General features: G+C 40.9%; 1 protein-coding gene across 5 annotated transcripts in view; it reads left to right on the top strand.

The window, feature by feature from the left end:
• Positions 1–15,583, top strand: part of ctdp1 (CTD (carboxy-terminal domain, RNA polymerase II, polypeptide A) phosphatase, subunit 1) — a 99,147-nt gene that overhangs the window by 1,674 nt on the left and 81,890 nt on the right. For 4 of the 5 annotated variants that reach the window (XM_085262261.1, XM_085262266.1, XM_085262264.1 and 1 more), the window contains exons 3-8: positions 2,088–2,181; positions 4,080–4,208; positions 4,622–4,772; positions 5,637–5,727; positions 6,530–6,696; positions 13,240–14,283. In XM_085262261.1, the coding sequence (XP_085118387.1) occupies positions 2,088–2,181; positions 4,080–4,208; positions 4,622–4,772; positions 5,637–5,727; positions 6,530–6,696; positions 13,240–14,283 (1,676 nt within the window). The remainder of the gene's footprint in view (positions 1–2,087; positions 2,182–4,079; positions 4,209–4,621; positions 4,773–5,636; positions 5,728–6,529; positions 6,697–13,239; positions 14,284–15,583) is intronic. The other variant, XM_085262262.1, reaches the window with a different exon arrangement.

A 15,583-nucleotide genomic window follows, 5' to 3' on the forward strand; every position in this document is an offset into this window, starting at 1 on the left:
TGTCACGGTTGCGTCATTTCACATGCTGGTGGCAGAAGAAAAGGGGGGGAAGTGAACAAAACCTAGCAAAATGAGTAAATGAAAACTATTCTGAAAACATTGGTCAAAAAATTAAAAACATGTTTTCTTTAAAAAAAGATAGCTGTGACGTTTACCCAACGCTGTTTTCAAAGACAAAAACCAAGCAAAATGCCATTATTGGTAGGCTTTAAATGTACAAACATGATTAAATGTAAACCAAAATAATATGATGATAATATCTTTGATATTACATTTACTCAATTGTATGAATGAACTTAAACTTAGCTAAGCATTTGAACTATGTGATATCATTGTTTTTAAAATGTGATTACAGAGGATGTTTTAGTAGGGAGGCATTTGTAGATCTAGAGAGTCCAGACTTTGTTTTTCCACTTGTTCAACACCATCTATGTATGGAAGCTCCATAGAACCTATGTCTTATAAAGCCTTATTTTCTGTCCATGTGCTTTGGGTAAAGGCAGTATGTCTTTCTTTTGTTTTCTCTGTCTTCTCTGTCTGTTTTCTTGGAGCCTGTCCAGCCTGTCATAGGAGTGATAGATGCCAGTCTATCACTATCACTAATCCAGAGAGACAGACATTCATTCACACTTAGATTTACCTCTGTGGCCAATTTAGAATCACCAGTTTAACCTAATATACAAGTGTTTGATCTGTGGGGCAAAGCTCATCTACAACACTTACCTCAAGATACTTAAAAAGCACATTATTGTTGTTTATATACATAATCTACTCAATTGATTTGATTTGATTTTTGAAAGGTTGCTACAGCTAGTTAGCTCAAACAACAATCTACTGGTTGACTTTCAGTTAGAGTCAAACCCTTTGCAAGATGCAAAAAGGTTCTCAGGAGCTTTTCAAACCATTTTTTACCCCTCAGCCATTAAAGTTAAAATGAGTATAAATCTCAAAGTCAAAGGTTAAATGTTATACAAATGTGATAACTCGAGGCTCGTAGGCTTTTAAAATTGATACCATAGGTGTTCCTTCTCGGAGGCTGAGGGGTAACGCTGGCTGTTACCAGTAATTTTAATATATATACTTCTCTTCTGCCCCACCTCTGAAGAATTTGGTTGCAGCCAATGTCCACCCCTCACTGAGCCTGGCTCTGCCAGAAGTATCTTTCTATTAGATGTGAGTTCTTTCTTCCCACTGTCTCTAAGTGCTAGCTCATATAATCTTCTCATTATTGGAGTTCTCTCTCTAATAATGTAGAGACATTTATATTTTTGATACAAAAAGGCTAAGGTTACATACGCGGCATTAACCAGTTATATTTAATGTCTAAGTTACTTGTGGTCTCTCAACTCAAGCAGCCTGTTTGCTGGGAAACAGTCCTGTATAAATGGTAAAAAGTTCATGCTGACAGTGCCATGCAGGCACCAGTTGTAGTCGTGGTTCAGTTAGAGAATACTTTTGGAACCTCATAACTTTGAAGCTCATACTTTTACTGAAATTAAACACTGACTGAATGTAGTGCTTGCGATATAACCTGATTCATTTATTGCCATCAGATGGTGCCAGAGATCATATACAGAGTGCAGAGCTGCAGCTCTGGTCCCAAATCAAGCACTCGCACTCTGCAGTTTTTCTTTGTATCACTTTGGTAAAGCAAGAGCATTTGAAGCTATTAATAAAACTCCAAAACACACCAAATGATTTTTACATAGACCCACAGTCTGTGTTTTACTATAATTGCTGCTGCTGTTGTTGTTGTTGTTGTTGTTGTTGTTGTGAAGTAAAAGTCTGGCTCTTTTTCTGAAGGTATCAATATTGAAGACAGAGTTTACATGATGTGGCACAGAATTGCCTCAGCAGGTGTCACTTTTGGATGTCATGTTAACATATTCCTGAAGTAGCTTGAAATGCTCACCATCACTTTGTAAGTGAGGTGTATTCTGTGCTCACTGCAAACATAGCGGCTGTCAAGTGGAGCAGTTTCAAATCTGCATGTTTTTCAAAGCTCTCTTTTTATTCCCGGCGCAATATGTTCAAGGACCTGAGAGATACAAAAAATGTGTGACGCCCACTCTGTTTTTCCTTCTCAGGCTCCAGAGCACAAATGGGAACCAGCAAACTCCCGTCTCCACAGCAACAGTCTCCATGGTGCATAGTGTCCCTGAGCTGATGGTGAGCTCTGAGGTGAGTCATATGATGAAGCTACGTGGAGGACTGGACTGGCAGGCCAGATAAACCTTACGCGTGTGTGTTTGTTTTTGTTTTGTTTTTTTATTGCAAAAGTCGAGTAGTCCTAATTCCGGTAAATATGACTTGCATTTTTATGATTGATTAATCAGTTAAATGTAGGTGACCACGCATTTGCAAGTTCTTGACTGGTCTTACCAAGAGCGCTATTCCGCTAGTACTTACTCGGCTTGACTCAACGCAACCCTGTTTCAGTCGTTTTCCATCACAATTGAGTAAGATCTAATGCAGGTGCAGTCGTTATAGCAACGGCAGAAAGTCCTGTGATGTCATTTGAATGCGACACAAACACAACAACAATGATGCCAAGGTATATCTGCTGCTATGTGGTGTGTGTGTGTGGGGGGGGGGGTCACAGTGTTGTGTTCTTCTGTAGCCATTTCCCTTGTTGCTGGGTGTCACTCGCTTGCATACAGTCTGTTGATGTCACATTTTCAATTTGCCTCAGATCACTTGGAATCCCACCCGAGTACTGGTACCATTAGGTAGTACTACCACCTAATGAAAAACCATAAAAAGAGCCAAGCTGAACCGAGTAGGTACTACTGAAAAAGGCCTGTAATAGCTGCTTTGACATTGAGCCAATTCATTTCGACCTAAATCAGAGTAAATGTGCAGTAAACATGAAATAAAGTAATGTGATAAAGTTTTTACAGACTTCTGTGCTGTCCTGTGAAACTCTTAAGTGCACCCTGCGATTCAGTAGGCTATCAAACCAGTCCTAACAGTAATAACTTGAAGTAATTGCTAATAATATAGAACACAGTTGTTATGGAAGAACTGACGCTTTACAATGTTGCTTCAGTTCATTGAGGTTTGCAGGAAAGGTTCAACTCCTGCAGCATCTTGATTCTTTTCTTTTTCAGCTATTCTTTTGTAGATTTGCTGCTTGGGATCTTTGTCCTGCTATTTAACAACGTTTCTGCCAAGCTTTAGCTTTTTAATAGATGACCTTATATTTGACTCTACAGTACTTTGGCATAGAGAGTACTTAATAGTCGACTTGGGGACTACAAGGAGCCCGGGACTGTGGTTGCAAAACAAGCTCAAACCTTCACACCTCCACCACTGTGCTCGACAGCTGGAATGAGGTGTTGATTTGGTTTTCACCAGACGTGGCTTTGTGCAATTTGGCCTTTGTTCACACATTTCCAGTGGCTTGTTCATATGCAACTTTGCAAATGTGTTATTTGTAGAGAGACAAAGTTTTCTTCTGGCAGAAAAATGCTACACTTCTCCAGTCTTCTTATACTGTAACAAACTTTAGTATGCTATCTGAGTCTTGTAGAGTAATTTGTTTGTTTACATTCTCTCTCTGAGGATGTGCAGTCTGACTTTGGGCTGAATTTGGTGGAACATCCACTCCTGGGAAGATTTACCTTTAATATTTTGTCTTGGGAATAATCCTTGTGGCTTCAGAACCAGGAACCTCAGATTGTTTGGAAATGGTCTTCTCACAGCAACAATTGCTTCTCTAAAATAAGCCTGACATCTTTCCTTCTTTGATGTTGTTAACGCTCATGTTGTTCATTCTCACACTTAACAATGGGATCTGTGTCCATCTTTTATATACAGGCCATAGCTTTAAAAGCAGAGAGAATTTTATTTTAAATGAGAGCATAAACAAATGACCTGGACGCAGCTACTGTTCGTTAAGTTTCTATCAAGCACTTAACTAACAATTTCACACAAACTTAAACAAAAAATTCTTAACCATAAACCTTGAAAATATCTCTCTCTAATATCTCTTGCACCTGTGCTGTACAAAAACACAACCTAGAGTGTGCAAACGTTTTTCTAATTTTCCACTCATTACCTTCAATCGCTCCCAACAGCAAGCAGAACAGCTGGGCAGAGAGGACCAGCAGAGACTGCACCGCAACAAAAAGCTGGTCCTAATGGTAGACCTGGACCAGACGCTGATTCACACCACTGAACAGCACTGCCAACGGATGTCCAACAAGGTATTGGTCTCCCCTCATACAACTATCACTGTCAGCAGGGTTTTTATTCTACCACGTCTTTTGATTTCTAGCAAAGTGCTATTTTGAAACACTCGTACAATGTAGCTTTTGTTGAACAGCCTCCGCTGTAGCAACAAGACACTGCTATAGGATATTGATAAATGCTAAAATGATCTCTAAAAGTAGCGCAAATAAAAGAATCATAAATCAGTCTGTAATGTAGCTACACACACAAACACACACTAAGCTGCTGAGCCTGCCCATGTATTTCACAAGTCCTTGTTTTCCCATTAAAAACAAGATCAAGGGGTTTTCAGTTTGTCGGCAATGATAATGTCTTTAATAGTGCATCCTGATACCCAACCCTGCAGCTTCTTTCTGACGTTTTCTTAATCTCTTGTTGTGTCCTTCAGGGCATTTTCCACTTCCAGCTTGGCCGAGGAGAGCCTATGCTTCACACACGACTTCGCCCACACTGCAAGGAGTTCTTGGAGAAAATCGCCAAGCTCTATGAGCTGCATGTCTTCACATTTGGGAGCCGCCTTTATGCACACACCATTGCTGGTAAGGAGCGTATTGTTTTACATGTTGCAGCACCTTTCCACTTTAAAGTTCGGATATGTATTAAATCACCTTACACTTTCACTTTTTGCATTTTGACACTTTGGGAAACTTTTCACCTTGTACTACCCGTTTGTGTCCATAAGAGGGGAGTGTCTGCTCATACTTTGTGTTCTTGCTGATGTTTTGTTGGATCACTTATCTATCTGCAAGTTGCAGTTGTACTTAAACTTTAAAACGCTTACTAAACCCATGTAATGTCTCAGATGTTAGCAGGTTTCTTGCCAAGTTTGCAGATATTTACTTTGCACAGCGCTTGGCTGCTCAAAGTAATCCTGATGTTGCTTTCTTTCTAAATGAAAATATTTTACAGCTTTCTGATTCAGTAACGTTATATTGATATGTTAGTGTGTCTAAGCAGCTTGTTTTTAGTATTCTGGGTGCAAACTTTCATCAGGCAATAAATGGTAGGGGCAGTCTCACTCTAGTACTGTTCTGCCTCCATATGATGAATGTTTAATGCATTTTGAATTGGATTTTACTGCTGACCCTGATGCAGTGATTCAACATGTTTGAGATCAGCGCTCCTGCCATTGACAGCTTTTGCTGTGGTTTCGCAGCCTGTACAGTGGCTGTCCTGTTTAGTCACTGTACATTACTGTCCACGTTTCTTGATAGACATTTTATTTCAGTAAAAATCCCTGGGAAACTTGGATTGATTGCATTCAGGAAGACCAAAGAGAAGGTCAAGAAAAGCTTGTCAGTTTAAGAAAAATATCCACTGTTGTGTTGAAGAAGTGGTTACAGTTGCATAGATTAAAAAAAAAATAATAATTTAAATCTGCATTTTTTTGCTTTTCTTTATAGGCTTCCTGGATCCTGAAAAGAAGCTTTTCTCTCATCGAATCCTTTCTAGAGATGAATGCATCGATCCATTCTCAAAGACTGGGAATCTTAGGTGAGAATTTCCTACCTAAGACTAGATCGGTCGCTCACAGCTTAGTCTAGTGATCAGTCCTTGTCTTCTGTCTGGACTCTACTATACAGGGTTTTGTTTTAAAAACAAAGAGAAAGATTCGGGGTATGTTTCTTTTGGTTTTCTTTGGTGGTTATGTAAGGATTTGATTCTAGTATTTACACTCGGTTTCCAGTTGTGTAACAAGTTGTTATGCTTTGCCTTCTCCTCTGATTGGCTGTGTTCCGAGTGCGTGGAGGAGAGACTTTACACAGGGGGCGGAGCAGTGAGACACAAGGTGAAACAGAGAGCAGAGGAGCAAAATAAGCGTGACAACAAAATGAGTAGAGAATTCACTGAGTAAAAAAACATGAATAAAACATTTCTTTTTGTTCCGGTTTTCTTTTTTTCTTTGTTTGTTTTTGTTTTAAGCAGATAATAACCAAAAACCCAGGAGCTGGTTAATCCAAATAATTTTCTTAGCGCCATTATCCATTTGTTTAATGTCTTTATTGTCATTGTTTGTTCATGTTTGTGCAGCACAAATGGTAGAGCTCTATTGTTCTTTCTCAGTGTCACTTATGAGTGGTTGCCAGCGATGCCTCTTCTTGGAAACCCAAAAGCGGAACTTTGATATAAGAAATTGATGTTCCCCTTATTTCCCTGTAACCACAAATAACACTACTAGATTTTTAATGGGCTGTCTGTGTTGAGCATCTGCCATGACGCTCAGCAGTTTTACTGTTGTTTTGAGCACTGTCTTTCTTTCTTTCTTTCTTTCTTTCTTTCTTTCTTTCCTGGATAGAAACCTTTTTCCTTGTGGAGATTCGATGGTCTGTATCATCGATGACCGAGAGGATGTGTGGAAATTCGCACCTAACCTCATCACTGTGAAGAAATACATTTACTTCCAGGGCACGGGAGACATCAATGCTCCTCCGGGATCACGGGAAGCTCAGATGGCCAGGAAAGGTATGGTTCACCCACTCATCTTTGATAAGGTAATATGTCCATTAAAAACAATCTGGACCAACAATTCTTTTATGCAGGTAAACACCCTGTAATAAGATTATTTTCTTCTTCCTGCTCCTTTTCACACATGGTTGTAGTGCTTTTTGATAGAAAGTGTGGTTGGTTGGTTTGAATTGTTGTACCAAGTGTGAAATAAATAAATAAATAAATAAATAAATAAATGAATAAGTAAAATAAAAATAAGTGATGCTTAGAGAAGTTTAATTGGAAAACACACTATCTCATGGTTCTCTGCCTTTAATCAGAAATTTATGCCTGCAGTGGTGATGGGAATCTTTGTGGGAAGTGTCTGGGCTATAGTTGAGGGTCACTTCCAACAATCAACTATTTTATTTATTTATTTAATGACGCAGTCAGATAAACAGGAGCCGAATTAATTGTCCAGTTTCAGACATTACATAGATTGTTCACTAAATGCTTTCGTTTCTGTTTCTGTCTGGATCAGATATTAATGTTCCTCAAAAGACTGTAAAAATGTAGCAAATTGTACATTTGTTTAAAAACGAAGAAACTTCACAACCACAGACGAGGCTCCCGTAACCTCAACCACTAATATGTCAAGTTCAATTCAATTCAATTTTATTTATATAGCGCCAAATCAACAAAAACAACAACAGTCACCTCAAGGCGCTTTATATTGTACAGTAGATCGTACAGTAATAGATACAGAGAAAAACCCAACAATCATATGACCCCTATGAGCAAGCACTTTGGTGACAGTGGGAAGGAAAAACTCCCTTTTAACAGGAAGAAACCTCCAGCAGAACCAGGCTCAGGGAGGGGCTGGGCCATCTGCTGCGACCGGTTGGGGTGAGAGAAGGAAGACAGGATAAAAGACATGCTGTGGAAGAGAGACAGAGGTTAAGAACAGATATGATTCAATGCAGAGAGGTCTGTTAATACATAGTGAGTGAGAAAGGTGACTGGAAAGGAAAAGCTCAATGCATCATGGGAATCCCCCGGCAGCCTACGTCTATTGCAGCATAACTAAGGGAGGATTCAGGGTCACCTGGTCCAGCCCTAACTATATGCTTTAGCAAAAAGGAAAGTTTTAAGCCTAATCTTAAAAGTAGAGATAGTGTCTGTCTCCCGAATCCAAACTGGAAGCTGGTTCCACAGAAGAGGGGCCTGAAAACTGAAGGCTCTCCCTCCCATTCTACTTTTAAATACTCTAGGAACAACAAGTAGGCCTGCAGAGCGAGAGCAAAGTGCTCTAATAGGGTTATATGGTACTACAAGGTCATTAAGATAAGATGGGGCCTGATTATTTAAGACCTTGTATGTGAGGAGCAGGATTTTGAATTCAATTCTGGATTTAACACGAAGCCAATGAAGGGAAGCCAATACAGGAGAAATCTGCTCTCTCTTTCTAGTCCCTGTCAGGACTCTTGCTGCAGCATTTTGGATTAGCTGAAGGCTTTTCAGTGAGTTTTTTGGACATCCTGATAATAATGAATTGCAGTCGTCCAGCCTGGAAGTAATAAATGCATGAACTAGTTTTTCAGCCTCACTCTGAGACAGGATATTTCTAATTTTAGAGATGTTGCGCAAATGGAAGAAAGCAGTCTTACATATTTGTTTAATATGTGCGTTGAAGGAAATATCCTGGTCAAAAATGACTCCAAGGTTCCTCACAGCGTTACTGGAGGCCAAGGTAATGCCATCCAGAGTAAGAATCTGGTTAGATACCATATTTCTAAGCTTTTCAGGGCCGAGTACAATAACCTCAGTTTTATCTGAATTAAGAAGCAGAAAGTTAGCGGCCATCCAGGTCTTTATGTCTTTAAGACATTCCTGCACTTTAACTAATTGGTGTGTGTTATCTGGCTTCATAGATAGAGCTGGGTGTCATCTGCATAGCAGTGAAAATGTATGCTATGTCTTCTAATGATACTGCCTAAGGGAAGCATGTATAATGTAAACAGAATTGGTCCTAGCACTGAACCCTGTGGAACTCCATAATTAACCTCAGTGTGTGAAGAGGACTCTCCATTTACATGCACAAATTGGAGTCTGTTAGATAGATATGATACAAACCACTGCAGTGCAGTACCTGTAATACCTACAGCATGTTCTAATCGCTCTAATAGGATATTATGGTCGACAGTATCGAATGCTGCACTGAGGTCTAGCAGGGCAAGCACAGAGATGAGTCCACTGTCAGAGGCCATAAGAAGATCATTTGTAACCTTCACTAAAGCTGTTTCTGTGCTGTGATGAGCTCTGAAACCTGACTGAAACTCTTCAAATAAACCATTCCTCTGCAGATGATCTTTTAGCTGTTTGACAACTACTCTTTCAAGGATGTTTGATATGAAAGGAAGGTTGGAGATTGGCCTATAATTAGCTAAGACTGCTGGGTCTAGAGATGCTTTTTGAGTAAAGGTTTAACTACAGCCAGCTTGAAGACCTGTGGTACATAGCCGATTATTAGAGATAGGTTGATCATATTTAAGATCGAAGCATTAATTAATGGCAGGACTTCTTTGAGGAGTTTTGTAGGAATGGGGTCTAAAAGACACGTTGATGGTTTGGAGGAAGTAATTATTGAAGTTAACTCAGAAAGATCAATTGGAGAAAAAGAGTCTAAATGAATATCAATGGTACTGAAAGTAACTGTAGATAATACTACATCTGTGGGATGATTATTGGTAATTTTTTCTCTAATGATAAGAATTTTATTTGTGAAGAAGTTCATGAAGTCATTACTAGTTAACGTTAAAGGGATTGTTGGCTCAAGGGTACTCTGACTTTGTCACTTTTCAAGGACCAAGAAGCTATGTTCTTCTTTTATACTGCCAGTCTTCAGAACTAATAACACTGACATCAACAGTGCTATTTTTAAATTTTTATTTAATAATTTAGCATATTTACATGCCAAAACTAGCACAACCAACTTATCTTACCCAGACAACCAGAACTATCAATGTTGGCATCCTGATTTCATTGAAGAAATTGTGAGTATCAAACACTTAATTTCTGCCGTCCTGCTGAGCTGAATTGTGATGCACCATTTTTCAATCACATTATATTTATGAATAAATCAGAGACCAGGTGGTAGTTCAATATTCTAAAGCAATATAGTGGACAAAGCTCTGAGGCATTTGATATTGCTCTCAAATATTTATTCCCCAGTAGATCTACTTTTCTGTTTATATTATAAACCCCACTGATTCAAACACAGAAGATTTCAGCCATATTTTCTATTAAAAAAATTTAATATGATAAAGATTGATCTTAAAATTTTAATGAGCCGTTTATGTTGTGGTCCAGCTGAAGCTTAGCCTATTGCATGGTTAACTGATATATCACTAAATAAAAATAAATAAATAAATAACAATATAGGACCAGAGCTGTGTGGGTTATATCATGGGTGAGTTCCAGTTACATTAAATGAAAAGTTCTTGCTCTTACCACGCAATTGTCAACCTTTCTAAGCTTGAAATGCATCACATAATGTCAGAGTAATTGGTTCTTTGTACTTTGGAATATATTAGCCTTTGTTGAAAAGTTTGTTTGTTCACTATTTAATTTGCTGAATTCTCTTTCTGATGGCTGATGCACACTGGCCTGCCTCCTCAGATTATTTCACTGCCCTCTCTCGTCCATCCAGCCCTGTGGGTCACAGTGATACAGCATGCTTGTTTGAACAAGGAACCTCATTCGAAGTTTGCAGTAGATCTTTCTATCTTATTAAAATGATAAACTCCTTTGCTTGAAGAAAACATGACAACCTGATTCCAAATTTTTCTTTTTTAATTCTGTGCTGCTGATTGGTTAGCACAAAGCGAGTTGCTTTCACCGGAGTGATTCAGTGTACACAACCTCAATTTGTCTTAGAGGAAGACTCTGCTCCAAGAAGTGTTTGCCAAAAGGGGAAATTGAATTGGAACAGCGCTTCCTGAGCAAAAATCTAGGAGTGTGAAATGTCAGGAGGGTTATTAGTGAGAGGTTTATAATTGTTGTTACACCCCGGCCTAGGCAACCGGGGTGCAACGCAGGAAAATAAAAATAAGGCAAAAACACACGAGAAAAAACTAATACGGGCTTCCACAAAAATAATCCCAAAACGAGATTTAAAGCAAGATTCGACATTTATTTACATCACCAAACACAAGACGTCAAACTATTTACAACGGGGGGAAGATCGCGACCATGACATACAGAAACACAGGGCTTAAATACATAGAAGGAGCAATTAGGGAATGGACCACAGGAGGGAAACACAGCTGGGGCAAATTAGACCTGACGAGACAAGGAAACGTAAAGTGAACACTAAGATAACACAGACTTTCAAAATAAAACAGGAAACACATAACAGTCACGCCAAAACAAAACGCCTAAAACAATACACTGCCAACGCCGAACCGTAACATACGCCCCCACCCACAAAAACAAACATTTAAAACATACAACCCCAACGAAAAATGTTTGTTCCACGTCCAGCCCATACGGCACCGGCCGCCGTCCCGCAGGCGACGCTGATGGCTGGACGGGTCCTCCAGTGGAAACGGAAAACTGGAGCGGGCCCTCGGATCCTCCAGCGAAGACAAACGAAGGCTGGAGCGGTCCCCCGGATCCTCCAGCGAAGACGAGCAGCCCACCAGCTGCAAACACGGACACGCAGCCCACCAGCTGCAAACACGGACACGCAGCCCACCAGCTGCAGAAGGCTGGAGCGGTTCCCCGGACCCTCCAGCGAAGGCGGATGAAGGCTGGAGCAGTCCCTCGGACCCTCCAGCAGACGACGAAGGCTGGGGCGGTCCCTCGGACCCTCCAGCGAAGGCGGATGAAGGCTGGACCGGCCCGCGGACCCTCCAGCGAAGGCGAATGAAGGCTGGAGCGGCCCCACTGACCCTCCAGCAGACGACGGAGGCTGGAGCGGTCCCACGGACCCTCCAGCAGACGACGAAGGCTGGAGCGGTCCCACGGACCATCCAGCGAAGGCGAATGAAGGCTGGAGCGGCCCCACTGACCCTCCAGCAGACGACGGAGGCTGGAGCGGTCCCACGGACCCTCCAGCGAAGGCGAATGAAGGCTGGAGCGGTCCCACGGACCCTCCAGCAGACGACAAAGGCTGGGGCAGTCCCCGGACCCCCCAGCGAAGGCAATCCCGGACGAGCCCCCATATGTTACACCCCGGCCTAGGCAACCGGGGTGCAACGCAGGAAAATAAAAATAAGGCAAAAACACACGAGAAAAAACTAATACGGGCTTCCACAAAAATAATCCCAAAACGAGATTTAAAGCAAGATACGACATTTATTTACATCACCAAACACAAGACGTCAAACTATTTACAACGGGGGGAAGATCGCGACCATGACATACAGAAACACAGGGCTTAAATACATAGAAGGAGCAATTAGGGAATGGACCACAGGAGGGAAACACAGCTGGGGCAAATTAGACCTGACGAGACAAGGAAACGTAAAGTGAACACTAAGATAACACAGACTTTCAAAGTAAAACAGGAAACACATAACAGTCACGCCAAAACAAAACGCCTAAAACAATACACTGCCAACGCCGAACCGTAACAGAGGGCAACAGACCTTCCAGAATTAATATAAAACATGTAACCATCAGCTCGAATAAAGTTATGTGGTTCAAAAAAAGGAAAATGATGCAGGTTAAAATGGTGCAGAGAGCACTGCCTGCATAGGGTTTAACCACACCTGAGACATTTTTATTGCTCTTCAACATGTTGCTCTTCACCAGGGATTTCATACAGTCTTGTTCTTCCTCTACCCATGTGTGTTCTGGTACCTAACAACAATGGAATCATTAAGTTAATCGGTACTCAGTAGTACTAATGTAACTCAGTTGGTAACCAGGTTTAATACCCACCCTACTGTTGGCAAATGAAATGATGTGCTGACATGTCCCAAATATCTTTAGCATGGTGGAAGTGAAGAATAATCAGCTAGCTAGCCATACAATCCTCGAAATCGTTCCACCAATAATGAAAAAACACTTTAGACCCGATCCTGTCCTGAAATACACCACCTCACCAACATGTGAGTTTTTTTAGGGAAGTAAGGCACATGTTTGGGGGGCAAAAATTAAAATAATATACTTGGAGTGAGATGGGGAAAAATATTAATTAATGTATTGATTGCCCATTTCACTTTTTTCATAATGGACAGAATAAAAAAACACATTCCATCTTTCTATGAATTTGTTTTCTAAGAATTTTATAAACCAGCACAGTTCTTTTATTCATTAGTTCATTACCATTTTGTTGCTGTCAGTACTCCATTACTAGTACTGCAACTCTAGTATCAATGCACAACCTCTGTTGAGCACATCAGTTGTAGAAGATAATCTTTGATGACCACTGGCAGTAGCTAAGTCCTTAACTCACCTTTTTAATTGTTGTTGTAACTTTTGGGAATCAGAAGCTGATCTCACTGTAGTCCCACCTCTAGGTTCTAATTCGTGTGTCCTTGAATACTTTTAAACTTCTATGTGTTTTTCCAGCAGGAGGCTCTTCGAGTCGACCAGCAGAGAGCACAGAACAAACAGGGACGCTTGGTGTCGATGAGCAAAATAATGGCCTCAGGAAAAGGGCAAAGGAGAATAATGTTTCCAGAAAGGAAGAGTCCATAGCACCTCAGTCTTCTCAGGACATGCCATCAAAAGAACGGACACACCCGACAGCGGATGAGGACGAATCGGGACAAAATAAAGGTTCAGAGACTGAAACAAAACCTGTGGAAGAATCCAAGGACACCCAGAGAGATGAGATTACAAATGTTAAGGAAGACGATACAAATGGGACGCGAGAGGACAAGGAAGGTGCAAACTCATCGGCACCAAGACATGAGTCCAATAACCTAGACTTTGACCTTTCCAGTGACAGTGACAGTGACTCCATTACAGAAAAGCCCCCCTCATCAGAGAGTGACGGTGAAAGTAGGTCTGGCCAGACAAAGGAATCCGGTCAGGAAGGAACCACGCAAGAACCTGCTTGTAAGGATGGGGCAAAGGAAGAGGACAGTAAAGGCAGAGCTGAAGGTGAAAGCAGCTCTGACTCACCAGAGCCTTCAGTTCTTCTGCCTGACCCCGAGCTCGGAAATGGCTGCTCAGATAGGAGAGAGCCAGAAACAGAGTCCCAGAATAGTGAACAGTCTGGTGTTACCATGGGCGAGGAGCTGCTGGATCAGAGTATGGAAGATGACGAGGAAGAGGAGGAAGAAGCTGATAATGACCAGGACGATCATCTCATCTATTTAGAGGAGGTGCTTGAAAGGATCCATGCAGAGTATTACGCCCGCTATGAGGCATACTTGAGGAAGGAGGCCTCTGAAATTCCGGACATTCGGAAGATCGTCCCAGAGCTGAAAAGCAAGACACTGGAGGGGACGACGATAGTATTCAGTGGTCTGTACCCCACTAACTACCCCATGGAAAGAACCCGTGAGTACTATCATGCCAAAGCGCTGGGGGCCAAGATCAGCAAGAATCTGATTCTCAGTGCACAAAATCCCAATCGGACAACACATCTCATTGCAGCAAGAGCCGGTATGTACAGATGCGTGCTAGTTAAAGTATAGTGTATAGGCTTTGCTGGTACTGAGTGGTGATGTCGCAAGTTACATGTACTGTATTAAAAGATGGATGAAGCCATAAGCGTGAAGCAGAGATCCCTTAAACCTGGGACGCATAATGGACAACAGGGGGCAATCTCATTCTCAGTTGATTTATTCCTTTAAGGAATATTTAATTAATGATGGAGTGATTATGTATATAATCACTAGTTTCAACCCTACTTCTTAATAGTTGTGCATAGTGTTCTCAGCTTTAGTTAAATCTGACAATTCAGTTTTTATGGGTTTATTTTCAAGCGTTTCCAAAAAAGAGTGGATTTCAAGTGCTGAACGCCTGCTACCTTTCACTCTTTTTCTGACCTGTTATTTAGCAAGATATAGTTAGTGATTTTCTTTAAGGTAACAATATGCTGGAACTGTGTGATTAATGCAAATTATGGTTTGCTAATGGTGACATTTGGTGAATGGTGAATTTAAGAAAGCTCACGTAAGGCTTGTTTAAATGTCAGTGAATAAAGTGTCATTAGAGTTGATGTATCGTAGAGGTCAGGCATACAGTTAAGCAGTGCGCTGGTGTGACGAGTTCTGGTTAAACTTACGAACATGGTTTAGTTCTTTGCATCAGTACCAATGAAGCTGCAGCAGCATGCTCTGTTTGCTGAAACAGAAACTCAGTAAGGTGGTTATCAGTGAGATTAGATTATACTGACATGCATATGAGCATGCATGCAAGAATGCAGCATCAACGAAAACTAACATTTAGAGATGTAATTGTAAATACAATGAATGACTAATGGAGGAAAAATGTATTGTCATAGCTATACAGCTTTTCTTTATGGAAGAAAGTGTTTCCCCAGGAATGAAGTGCATACGTGAATAGATATGAAAGTTTGTTTTAATGTTGTGCTAAAAATAAAAACATACAGATTTAAGTAACATTACTTGAGTGAAATGAAATGAATGAAGTGAAATTCATACACTTTGTTTTTTTCTAATTAGACCTACTGAAGTGAAAGAAACATGTTTTTATGTCAGAGTCCCTTTACCCAGCTTGGAAATTGTAGATTCACGGCTTCCATTGCCACCAATCAAGTTTACCATGTGAATAGAAGCATAGGAAGTGGCACTGTTAACCTGGGATGCAGTCCTGCTGAGAGCAGCACTTGGCAATCAGTCACCTCATACATCACCAGGATAGCCTGAGATGGAATATATGCAGTAGGATACTTAACTGGAAATAACTTCTGAAAATGCCTGTTACGTTGGCTGAACAG

The sequence above is a fragment of the Mchenga conophoros genome, linkage group LG22 (assembly GCF_057382185.1).
Source record: "Mchenga conophoros isolate Kocher_MC1m ecotype Shallow Benthic linkage group LG22, M_conophoros_male_GT1.1, whole genome shotgun sequence".
NCBI classification, from domain to species: Eukaryota; Metazoa; Chordata; class Actinopteri; order Cichliformes; family Cichlidae; genus Mchenga; species Mchenga conophoros.